The 12,979-nt window shown below is 42.5% G+C and overlaps 1 protein-coding gene across 10 annotated transcripts in view; it reads left to right on the top strand.

Moving 5' to 3' along the window:
- The window catches only part of Csgalnact1 (chondroitin sulfate N-acetylgalactosaminyltransferase 1), a 378,841-nt gene that overhangs the window by 272,787 nt on the left and 93,075 nt on the right, over positions 1-12,979 (top strand). For all 10 annotated transcript variants that reach the window (XM_006509628.4, XM_006509627.4, XM_006509625.4 and 7 more), the window contains one exon: positions 984-1,911. In XM_006509628.4, the coding sequence (XP_006509691.1) occupies positions 1,284-1,911 (628 nt within the window). In that variant the 5' untranslated portion in view covers positions 984-1,283. The remainder of the gene's footprint in view (positions 1-983; positions 1,912-12,979) is intronic.

Raw genomic sequence — 12,979 nt, 5'->3', positions numbered from 1 at the left:
TCTACTGGTTGCCTTAGTGAATGAGCCCTCTGCGTCTTAAGTGGTGAGTTGCAGCTTCATGTGGAGTTCAAGTGTGGAGTTCATGAGAAATTCAGCATGAGCAAGGTTTCTAAACATGCAATGACCAAAATGGCTTCAAAATTAAGTGTACAATGCATCCAGGTGTTTCTAGCCACGCTCACCCAAGCTGCATTGGGAGATTTCACTGCAGCCTGGGTTCTGAACATAAAACGTGTACTTATCACTGCACATGCCCCACAGCACACAGTGCCTGCAACGCCGCAGTCCAGAGTCCTGTTATGAACTGCAGTGTTTTTATTGTACATTGCACACAAGCTTTCCACTCTGGTAGGTACATAATGTTCCGATTGTAGTTAAAAACGATTTTTATTATCTCCCTACTGTTATTCCTCAGAATGTAAGTATTAAATTAATATATCTTTGGATTTGATGGTGTTGAAATATTTGGTTTGAATAATTTGTACATGAGTTTTCCATTTGTATTTTATAAATGATGGCTAAACAAATCTTGACTGGGGATTAGGACAGCATTTTTCAACTATGACTGGAAAAGCTTTAAACATCTTCTGTTTTTCCTTCCATAAGTACACAAAGTGTTTTTCTTAGCATTGGTTATTATAGAATCAAAATATTGATCAGTTCTGCAAAACGATGTAGATGAACTGTCCATCCTACAGTATCAAATATTCAGCCAAGATTGAATTATGTCAACCACATCCACGTCATTAATATGCGCAGTTGCTTAATCTTTAATAAATGTTGACACTAAATATATATATGAATGAATTGCTTTAAAATAAATGTATGATTTATCCTGAGTAAATATTTGATTTATGTGCTTATTTTATATACCTGTATGCTCCAGGTCAAGTGGGAATTTTTCGATGAAAGGGGGTTCTGAATGAGAAATGTTTAAGTCTGAATGGAAACGCTAAGCATCCCTGTCCTTTGTGTCTTCCCAGGTTCCCTCTCATCTTCAGCATATCAGAAAGGCTATGATGGGAACGAATGAAGGAACTTGGAGGCTCCACTTGACTGACTGTTTCTGTCTAGAAAATCTTCCCTTGGAAGCAAGAGAGCCGTCTCATGTAATGGCTGACTTCTAAAGACAGGCCATGTTCTAGAAGGAAATAGGTGAAATTGGTTCTGGGAACTTCAGTGGCACTGTGGTCTAACCAGAAAAGCCCGTGTTGGGGGCCCTTCTGGTGCCCTGGGATGTTGCATACTCTGGACCTGGATGCATGGCCTGCACCTGAGTGAGAATGGTCCGCCGCGGGCTGCTGGGGTGGATTTCTCGGGTAGTGATTCTGCTGGTGCTGCTCTGTTGTGCCATCTCTGTCCTCTACATGTTAGCCTGCACTCCAAAAGGCGACCAGGAGCAGTTGGGACTGCCACGGGCCAATGGACCCACAGGCAAAGATGGCTACCAAGCGGTGCTGCAGGAGCGCGAGGAACAGCATCGTAACTATGTGAATAGCCTTAAACGACAGATAGCTCAGCTAAAGGATGAACTGCAGGCACGCAGTGAGCAGTTCCGCAGTGGGCAGGACCAGGCCAGCGATGCCACCAGCCTGCGCTCAGGCTGGGACCGTGAGCCCAAAGCCCAGGCCGATCTGCTGGCCTTCCTGCGTGGACAGGTGGACAAGGCCGAGGTACATGCCGGTGTCAAGCTGGCCACGGAGTATGCTGCTGTGCCTTTTGATAGCTTCACTCTGCAGAAAGTATACCAGCTGGAGACTGGCCTGACCCGCCACCCTGAGGAGAAGCCAGTGAGGAAAGACAAGCGCGATGAGCTGGTAGAAGCCATCGAATCGGCCCTGGAGAGTCTAAACAGCCCTGTGGAGAGCAGCCCACACCAGCGTCCTTACACAGCTGCAGACTTCATAGAAGGTTGGCATGCTTGGAGATTGGGGGATGCGGGACAGGGATTGAGGAATTGAGAAAAAATTCTAAAGTATCCCAGAGCCTGAGCATGTCTCGGCTACAGACATGTCTTGGCAGAATTGGTTGTGAAGTGGCAAGGGGAAGGTTTTTATGAGGGGCACCAAAGATGTGTTGTAATGTTTGTCTTTTCAGAAGCACTTGTTTCTTCTCACTTTTCTTGGAAACTACATTAAATACCGTTTTGTTATTCTATGTTAGAAGGTAGAACTTCATGCTTAGGTTGTTAAAATACTTGTCTGGAAGGCATGAAGACCTGGAATTCAGATTTTCCATATCCAGATAGGCAGGTCGCCATTTTAGTAAAGGACCTTGTATGGAAAAAAAAAAATCAGATGGCGCTGGAGAGATGGCTTGGTGGTTAAGAGCACTGACTGCTCTTCCAGAGGTCCTGAGTTCAATTCCCAGCAACCACACGGTAGCTTCACAACTATCAGTAATGGGATCTGATATCCTCTTCTGGTGTGTCCGAAGATAGCAACAATGTACTCACAAACATAAAATAAATAAATCTTTAAAGAAAAAAAAAAGGAAAGAAAGAAAAGAAAAAAAATCAGATGGCAAGCAACTGAGGGAGACACCCATACAATGACCATATACACCAACCCACTCCCGAAAAGAGAAGAGTTAAAACAACATACAAACACAAACTCTGAAACCCAAGGAGAATATTGAGCAATTCCTTTGTATCCTTTACCTTAGACACTTCTAGGACCTGGGTTGGATTGTGAGAACTAAAAGAATTCACAGTACACAGCATTCCCACGTGCCAGAGCCTGCTGGAAGCACAGACACTATGTACTCAGGAGGACCCCATCCAGGAACAAGGAAAAGAAGCCACTTATTAGTTAGTGGAAAATCTGGTGCTATAGAACACAAGTGACAGAGCCAGGATTCAAACTCAAGAAGTTGGAGAATTGAGTGTAGGTCCTTAACTACACTGTCACTTTGTGCAGATGTCAGAGCTGACAGAAATGAGAGGAGTCATTCACTTCATCATTGGCATGAGTCAGTCTGAGACTTACTGCCTCTATCTCTGATTCTTTAGGAGATGGCTCTCCTCATCTAGTTTCTTGGAGGGTTTGTCATTATCTTGTTGCTAATGGACATATTAGTACGGGTTCAAAAACCATCTACTAATTTGGGAAAAGCTGTTGAAAGCATTTAGTCCCATGACTTAATCTCTGGATAGAATCTTCTTCAACACAGCCAGAACTGTAGCCATGTCTATTTAACTGGTACCTTTTTTTCTGTCAGGAAATCAGGCCATTGCCCCTAGGAAAAGACAGTTCCTCTTTAGTCAAAAATTCTCTCAGGCTGTAGTGTCAGTGTTTGCATTAGAAGTAAAAGGACCTGAGTGAAATGTCCCAGAATCTCCTGCACACACACATACCACTACCACATACACACAAAGTCAGGAATGATGGTGCACACTTGTAAGCCTAGTTCTAGGGAGGTAGAGACGCATCACTGTTGCTCACTAAATGGCCAGCCTACACTATTTGGTGAGTTCCAGGCCAATGAGAGACCTGGACCTCTATATGCATGCATGCATGTACACACACACACACACACACACACACACACACACTTTATTATTTCTTCTGTTCTCTTTAGGCACTTGGCTATCTTGTGATTTTTTTCTTTATATCTTTTTACATTCATGAACTTTTAATATAGAATCATTTTTCACATATCCAGAACTATATAGAGAAATCACTTGTAAGACTACTCTATTGCTGAGAGGTTATTTTTTAAATTCATGTATTTGAGATACAAAAAAAAAAAAAAAAAAAAAAAAAAACCACGGCCTCCGCAGCCACTAACCAGTGTAATAATAAGCACATGATGAGTATTCAGTAAGAGTTCAGGGAGAGGTAACAGCACATCTGATGGTGCCTTAGTTTATGAGGTGCTTCTACATATATTATTTTACTAGCTGACCCTCAGGGGATATCATTAAACATCTTTTTAAAGACACCACTGCTCTGCCACGCTCTCCTGAGTATGCTATAGATTGCTGCCCACATACAAAGCAATTTGAAAAGAAGTTGATTACAAATCAATGCCTGCAGCTTGGAATGTTTGCCCTTTTGATTTCCAATCTGCCTTCATTTTTGAAATCTCCATCTGCTTTTCTTTATCCCAAAGCTTGATATGTAAGACCAGTCTTTTTTAATCAGCAGTGACACTAGCCTGGGTTTCTTGGCTCTGAGATTTGGCTGACTGTCTGTTAAAGATGTTCTTGTCCAAACTGCCCAGGGTTGATCCCATGTATAAAATGCAGCTAATATTCTGAGGGAGACCAATTCACATGTTGCTTCTGAATTTGGTATTAAACCTCAGTAATAATTCTTATGTGTTGTATAAACGAAGACAAAACACTTTAAATGTACTTATGTGTAGCTGGTACTTATAAATAGATCGGGTTATTTAATTTTTAAGTTGTTATCCATATCAAAGCATTATGGGGGCATCTTTTATGGCTACATGATATGAGGTATTTGATATCAGAAGATGAAGGAAGTAGAATTTAAGTCCAATACGTGGAAGAAATTGAAACAGTATTATCTCAGAACTAAGTGAGATTCCTGTCACTGCAAGAATCAGTTGGGAGACCACTGAGCTCGAGGTGGGAATTCCGGTTCTTGTTGCAGAGAGGTGGTTGGACTGAATTATGCTTGATCTTCTCAGTCTTGGCTCACTTTTCTTCCATCTACACCTATTCAAAGGGACAGAAGCAAATAGGAAATATCAATGTGAGATCTGTTTTCTGTAATGAGTTTGAGCAGTAATAGGGACTTTGCTAGGAGTAATATATTTTAAACAACTTATTTGCATTTCTAAACATTACTGGAGTGAAAATGATTCTGTCTGATGTATGAGACTTGGGTAGTCCAAAGTTGGAGTCATTTAGCAAAAGTCCATGGGAAACTAAGTTAAACAGAAGTGTTCTGTGTGCTCAGGATTTGAAAGGAAGTCAGCAAATCTGCCTGCTCCTGGACTAGCAAGGTAAGGGTGGGGTTGCTTATGGATGTACTAGTTTCTTCTCCTGATGCTATGACTAAATACTGTATAAGAAGCAACTTGAGGATTTGGTTGGGCTTCCAAATTTTAGGAAGGATAGCCTACCATGGTGGAAACAACGTGATAGGAGGCAGGTAGATGCTCCTCACTTCACAGTTAGTGGAACAAGAAGCAGAGTGCATACAGAAACTAGGCTGCAACTATAAGAGTGCAAGACCCGCACCCAGTTACACACTTCTTCCAGCCAGATTCTGCCTCCTCAATGTTCCACAACCTTCCAAAGACAGCACCACCCACTGGGGATTAATTGTGTAAAGATATGAGGCTATGGGGGCCTATCACACTCAAACCACAGCTTGTTCCAAAGAATAAACAAATAAGACCCATGGGATGGAATGGTAACAGTGATATAAAACTTAAAGCTGTGAGGCAGGCAACATAAGCATGGGGTGCTATGTGACTTACAATGACTTCCTTAAACTTCTTCTGAGAATTGGCCTGCTCCTCTGTAAATAAGAAACCTGCTGTGCATGACTGCCAAGACCCTTCCTAGACCCAGGTGGAAACGTGCTCTACCATCCACAGTGCTGGGTAACCCAGGGTAAGTCACCTACCTGACCAAGCCCCCTCAGCCAGTCAATAGGTTCTCCAGTGTGGGAGTGAGGATTAAAAAAAAAAAAAAAAAGATAGTTAGAAAACATTGTAGCATGACCCCAGTCAATTCTGAGTCTGAAGGCAAATTTAACTTTCCAATCCACTTTTTAATGCCATTTTAATTCCATGCGAGTATTTTGGATGAGCAGTACAATAAGGAACTAACAAAGCAGTAAGCAAAGTCCTGTGATTACTCCCATGACAGTTGTTTAAAAGGGCTTGTCATAATGACCAAAATATTTGAGCCCATTTCCTTTTCCAAGTCCAAAATCTTGCCTGAAGCCTAGTTCTTCTGTTCCACCCTAAGACTAAAATTCTTGCCTTACCTTACTTCTCTATTACAGCCTAAAGTTAGATTCTTGCCAAAACTTACTTCCTTATTATGCCCTAATGTCAGATTCCTGCCTGAGCTTACTTCCAATGTCAGATTTCTGCCTAAAGCCCATTTCCTTGTCCTTGGCCAATGTCAGACTCCTGCCAAGCGGTACCCCAAAAGGCTTTCCACACCTACCCTATAAAAGGAGGAACTGAGAACGAACAATGATGGCATCTAGCATGGCTGTGACAAGTCTGTATCTCTGTAGAGCGTGCAGAATGAGAACATCACATTTCTGCCTATATAATTTATTACCTATAGGATTTATTATTTGTCTCTAAAACCTAGGAGAGCAGTAGTTATCTCTCTGTTCAAACTGTCTCATAGGCACTGAGCTTTGTGTTGAATTCTCATTTAATAACATTAAATTTTTGCAACCATTTGGGAAAAGAAGTGAAAATCAGGCAGTGATCAAGCTCCTGCCTCAGAATGTCTAACTGCTCATCTCATTTCCCTGCATTTTATTACTTATCCCTTCAGAAGAAGATACACACACTGGCGTGTCAATTGTCATTTGTCTTTGATTTTATGTTTCCTTAAGAGGGTAGTGGATATACACTCTTTGGATCATCCCACAAAGCAATTTACCTTTCTAAATCTTCTACAATGCAAATATCTGACAGTAGGATCCATATGTGATCTTTTAGTGTCTATTGTCCCAGTAGGGTTGTTAGTCACTAGCCTGTGATGTTCTCTTCCTGCAGCTACTGCAGTGGCATGACAAAAGATTTCAAATGCCAAATAACTCAGCTTGGGGATGTGATGGAGCTGAGCTCTGATTCATTAGAAAGGTTTTCAGGTTGCTGTGATTTGAATGTATCCCTCCAAAAAGTCAAGTGTTGACAATGTGACAGTCTTGATGGTTTGAGCACTGAAGGAAAAAGCCTCAGGAATGTGACTTAAGCCTTTAAGAAAGAGACTTCTGGAGCTCTCGGTAGCTGCCCTTCCACCTTTACTATATGAGGACACAGCACACAATCTCATGCACCGCCCCCCCATGCATGCATGAAAATGCACACACACAAACATGCATGCATGCAGACACACAAGCACACATGAGGATGCAGGACTCCACAGACAGTAAAACTGCAGCAGTATCATCTTGATCTTATAGAAGTCCAAAGTGTAAAGAAGTACATTTCTTTCCTTTACAAATTATACTGCTTTGGGGATTTTCTTGTAGTTATGAAATTGATTATGAAAAAGGCTATACTGAGATGCCTTTTAAAACCAGGCAATTTGGAGGTTGCTATAAAACTTTGCCACAGGTTGTTCGGTCAGTCTGGACCTGTGCATTACAATCAAGACATTGGGGAGCATTTGAGATTTGAAGGTCCATTGATTATTTGCCACCATGTGACTTCAAGGGGACACTGTGAAGACTTTGTTCATGCTTACCTTGTCGAGTCCAGTGTAGCTCTAGGTCTGGATTTTAGCAACCCACTGATAAGCAAATATGCCAAGGACTATACTGGGCAGAAATGAGATCCTTCCTTTGACACTCAAGTCAATATCCTGCTCATTGTCAGCCATTTGGTGAGGAAGCAGAAATGGTAAGACACATTGTAATGAGTTGCTATGTATCTGGAGATCCAGGGGCAGAAACAGGGAACAGTAGGGATTCTGAACCCTGGGTGACCCTTGACTTATTTTTAGGGTATTGTGGTAGGCACGAAGATGTGGTAGACACAAGAGAAAAGTATGACAGGTCTTGAGGTATGCCTCAGAGTCCTAAGTCAGTGTCTAGAGGAAATTGAAGACATAGATCTCTTGATATTGCTTCTGGGAAGAGGAGTAGATCTGTGAGATATCAGGTTCCTCTGTCACTCAGTCATCTATCCTCTGAGCTCTCAAATCCTGTTTGCAATGCTTTAATTTCCTACAAGAAGGGATAAATAATACACATTCTGCAATTAGAGATAAGAGGCTTAAATGCATGTAAATGCTCAGAGTTACATGTGTTGGGGTGAATTCCTCCTTCAATGATGTTAAGGAAAATAGCTTTGCTTTCTTTCCTGTGTGCAGGAATTCAACTTCTAGGCATGCCACCCAGACCCCCCAGCTAGGAGGGTTCATGCTAGAAGTATATATTGCTGTCACACAATTGTTTGATGTCCTACATTTTCATGTTGTTCTGGGCTTTCCAGAATTGTGGGTGATCCTATCTCTCACATTTAGATGGTGGGAGGGGACAGTAAAGAAAGAACATTAGTATCAGACAATCAGCTGTACAGTTTTAACACCTTTGCAGAGTGTTAGCTCCATTGACTTTGAAGGAACTGGAAAGCATGGGACCTGTACAAGGTGTATATTCTGTTATATATAGGGAAGAAACTGGTGAAGATGGCTTTCTATTGGGATTGGTACTCTTATTATCCTTATTTGGGGTAAATTAGTTCCCATTGAGCTTTCAAAAGTGAGCATTCACTGTTCTTGACTTACGTTTTAATATGTAGTGAGAGAGTCTAGGAGGTGGCTCAGTGGAGAAGCACTTCTTTACCATGCATGAAGTATAACGTCCTAGTCCTGGCACTATGAATAGAAAAGAGAAAAGAAAAGAGAAAGAGAAGGGAGAGGGAGGGAATCCATGAGGAAGGAAGAAGAGGAAGAATGGAAATGGGAAGAGAAAAGAGAGAAGGGGGTTGGAAGGTAAACAAGGAGAAGAGATGAGGGGATATGGAGAGAGAAGGGTTGGGGAAGGGAGGGAAAGTCTAAAAGGGAACTTGTGATACCATGGGAGGACCAGGATGGAGGAACATTAGGACTCCATGGAGGACAGGAGAACTGGGGCATAGCAGAGGTTGAAAGAACATGTGAGAGGTAAGGGCCAGGGGAGAAGGCAAAGGGCACATCTGTAAATGTGTGTGGCTGGACATGTGCCAGGCTGGCTGCTCAGACGTCAGCTTGCTAAGTCACGCTGGATGGGAATTGTTGCATCTGGAAAAGGAGTCATTTTGAGCTTGGCCTCTAGCTTCTCCAATTAGGGAACAGATTGGGTTCCACCCTCAGACTTCATCAGCATGCATATATGGATTGCCTCTTCTCTGTGCAGAATGTCCCAGCTGTTTGAGAGCTAATAAAGGATAAAGCCAGTTGTCACGCTTAAAGCCCCAGTAGGATGTTTATGCAAGAAGACAGAACTCAAAGCGAGGGAGACGAGCAGAGGGAACTGTTCCTTGGTGCCGTGGGCTTTAGAGCTGGTGTGGTTTAGTAGCTGAGTGGTCAAGGGAGAGGCTGAAGGTTGCAGGATATGAGCTGGGCTTAAAGAACAAAAAAAGGGGAACCTCAGGAGGGAAGATTGGAATTAAATTGGAATCTAAAGGTAGCAGACAGTGGAATATCAGAGTTCTGGCAGACAACTGACTTGAACAAGTGTCTACAATGATGCTGATGACCATCGTCACCATCAAGCAGGCCCCGAGAGTCACTGGATTGTAGATCCATGAGCCTGAGGGTAGGGCACAGGGATGCTTTGCATCTGAAAGCTTGCTTCAGCTAGAAGACCTTGTGTTTCAAGGAGACAGAGGCTAGGCTCTTGAGCCCAAATAGCCTCTTCCTCATAACTTCTTCAGGCTTCTAGTGTTCTGCCAACTGCAGTATTTTGAGGACCCCTGTAACCAGTGAAAGTGATTGCTACGGTTTATTCCAGCTGCTTGTATGTTTGAGCACATTCTGACATTCCATAAACACAATCACATGTAAATTCCTATCTTCCTGTGAGGTGAAGCTCTCATTTTCTCCATTTAGTCCATGGAGAATCTGAAATCAGAAGAGGTTGAGAACCCTAAGGATGCACAGCTGGCAAGCAACAGCACCACCATGGCAGACTCTGGGGATTCTGCTGCCTTTGCTTGGAAGGTGTCTGACTAAATATACTCTATTACAGAGTGATGTCAGACAATCTTTCTTAAAACAGTTGTGGGACTTGAACACATACCAGGGATGGGTCTCATACTTGTGACTTGTATAAACTTCATTGGGAAGCAGTTTTTTTCAAAAGCGGAGGGAAAATATATGTTGGGGAGACGAAAAGAAATAGGCACAGAAAAAAATTACACTGAAGACAAAGTCATTAGCTTCATGTTGTTTTGTTTGAGAGGGTTTCAGGCTAGCTGCAAACTCACTGTATCGGTGAGAATGACCGCAAACTCCTCATCCTGTTTTGCACATTTGAAGATAATGATTCATTAATTTAATCAAAGGAAGAACATGTAATGCCATCCTATCATTTATTTTCTATGGCCATAACAAAATGGCACAGACTGGGTAACTTACAAATGGTAGAAGTTTGTTATGCAACTGGAGCCAGGGAAGTTCAAGACAAAAGAAATTCTAGCCAAACTAATTATGTCAGGAATGCACTCTAGAGTCGGGACTATTGAACCATTCTTAACTTGTCTCCTGAAGATGTCATCTCCTGTACTGGCTGGGTTTGATGCAACTTGTCACAAGCCAGAGTCATGAGAGAGGAAGGAGCCTCAGTCGAGAAACCTCCATGAGATACAATTGTAAGGTATTTTCTCAGTTAGTGGGTATGGGACCATGAAAGGCAGCCTGTTTTCTGGTTGAGCTAGGTTTAAACCCCAGAGCTGAACTCTGGCAGTTCCCCAGGGACCTCAGACTGTGCTTCCCCACTCCCAGAGCAGGGTCCTGTGGCTTCTTCAGGACTGTTTGTGGGACACCATTCTAAGCCACACGTGAGGAAGGGCCCAGCCATTGTGGTGCCATCTCTGGGCTGGTGGTTCTAGGTTCTATAAGAAAGCAGGCAGAGCAATTCACTCGAAAGCAAGCCAATAAACAGCACCCTTCCTTGGCCTCTGCATCAGCTCCTGCCTTCAGGTTCCTGCCCTGTTTGAGTTCCTGCCCTGATTTCCTTGGGTGATGAACAGCTATGTGGAAGTGAAAGCTGAATAAGCCCCTTCCTTGCATTTTGGTCATGGTGTTTCATTGCAGCAACAGAAACCTTAACTAAGTCATTCCCTAATATTGTTACAATGACGGATTTCAGTGTGTTTTGGGACACACTGTAGCACCACGTGAGGGGATAGTGGCACCATTAAAGGTTTGTAGGAGCTTTGCCATAAGATGCTTTATTTGAACTGACTGGACACTTTCTCAGAGTGATTGCAGAGCTACCGGAAAAGAAAGCAGAAAAGATACTGACTGAGAACACCTCACAAATGTCTGCTCAAGGGCTGGGTGCCTCACTGGTCAGTTCCTGAAGTACAGAGTCAAGATTTCCATTTCTGACACGGTCTCTGAAGCGTATTTTACATCTACTTTGCATTCGAGGTCGATTTCCAATGTAGACAGCCCTGGGGGCTCTCACCCACCTACCCACCTTCCTGCTGCCCTTTCCTTCTTTCTGTCTGCCATGCTCATGATGGGCACATCATGCCCTTCCTCCTCTACAGCCTCACCAAGAAAGCGCTGGGTCTCTATCCATCCAACAGTTTATGCGGTTTCCTCTCTGAAATATTTTCTGGCTGGTAGTCTTTTCCTCACTCTTCCTGAAGTAGTATTTAGGTGTGAGGGCATTGCTCGAATTTCTCCAGCTAGTTTATTGGTCCTTTGTTCAAACTGAACTGACAGCTCATACTTACTAACAGCTTTTAGAAACAATAATTGAAAAAAACTAGATTTCTCTGCTCAGTGATTAGAAGGAAAAAAAAGTATTTCTTTTTAAATCCTTGCATTTAGAGCTAGTCTGGCTCTTCTTCCCCTCCCTAAGAAATACTTCTACCTCATTAAATTTTGCATGGAAACAGAAGTGTGAAACTCCCTCTTTAAGTAATAATTTAAAGCCCATTAATTTCTTTATTGGCCTGCATTTTGCCACAAATCAATCATTTTGTCTCACACCTCACAACCTGGCCTCTTCCATTTGCACAGTTCACCAGTTTATAAGAAATGCATTGCATTGATTTCACTCATGAGTTTTGTTATGGTCACATCCCCAAATCTGGAAGACCATTAACAGAAGACTTACTTAGAGAAAATTCAACTCCTATGGTCTATGACATGGGGCAAAGGAATGCCGCCATTTTTTTGTGTAATCAGATTTTGAGCTTTCAGTAACAAGAAGAGGAAGGATTTATCTCAGTCAGACTTTCAGAGACTTAGTGAATGCTGGCAGGAACTCTGGTGGGGAAGATTACAACACAGAGGCTTAGAAGCAAAGGGAGAAAGTGCCCATGCAAAGGCGGGTGCTCTCCATTCTTCTGTTTATACCACCCGGACCTCCATTCTATGGGAAAGTGCCACCCGAATCTGGAGCTGCTGAAAGGGCCTCACAGACACACAGAAGAGCTTTGTAATAATTTCCTAGATACTTCTTAATCTAGTCAAACTAACAATCAAGGTAAGCCATCATGCTTCTTTCTTAATATTGTAGGGGTTTCTTGTTTTGGTTGTTGTTCTTCTTCTTGTTTTGTCGTTTTATTTCTTCCCTATCTTGCACCAGGTTCTTCTTTGGATTTTAGGGTTGTAAATACTAGCACTTAGGTTTCTTCTCTCAAATGCTGTATTCTTACAAGGGCAATGTTTTGTTTTGTTTTGTTTTGTTGGGGTTTCTTTTTTTTTTTTTTTGGTTTTTGTTTTGCTTTACTTTGTTTTTACCATATTCTGATTTGTTCTCCATCTCCTCTCCAACTTACTTAACTTCGTCCTCTTTTACTACTAAAGGAGGAAAGGCAAACAGAAAGAAAAAGAGAGAGGGAAGGAGGAAGGAAGGAATAAAGAAGCCACTGAAAATCACAGGGTCTGATTTGTGGTAGCTAACTCCTGAGTATGAAGCCTGCCCTGGAGTGTGGCTGATATACTCAGTATCACTTGATTGATGAAAACTGATTTTCCCTTCCCCAGCAGCTATTATTTGTGCATGGCTTTTGGCTAGGGGCAGGGCTCCGTATTCACTGCCCCTCCTCCAGGCTCAGTGTTTGTCTTGAACTTGAGCTGGTC

This window comes from Mus musculus, chromosome 8 (genome assembly GCF_000001635.26).
Source record: "Mus musculus strain C57BL/6J chromosome 8, GRCm38.p6 C57BL/6J".
Classification (NCBI taxonomy): domain Eukaryota; kingdom Metazoa; phylum Chordata; class Mammalia; order Rodentia; family Muridae; genus Mus; species Mus musculus.
This window is presented reverse-complemented; position numbering and strand designations above follow the sequence as displayed.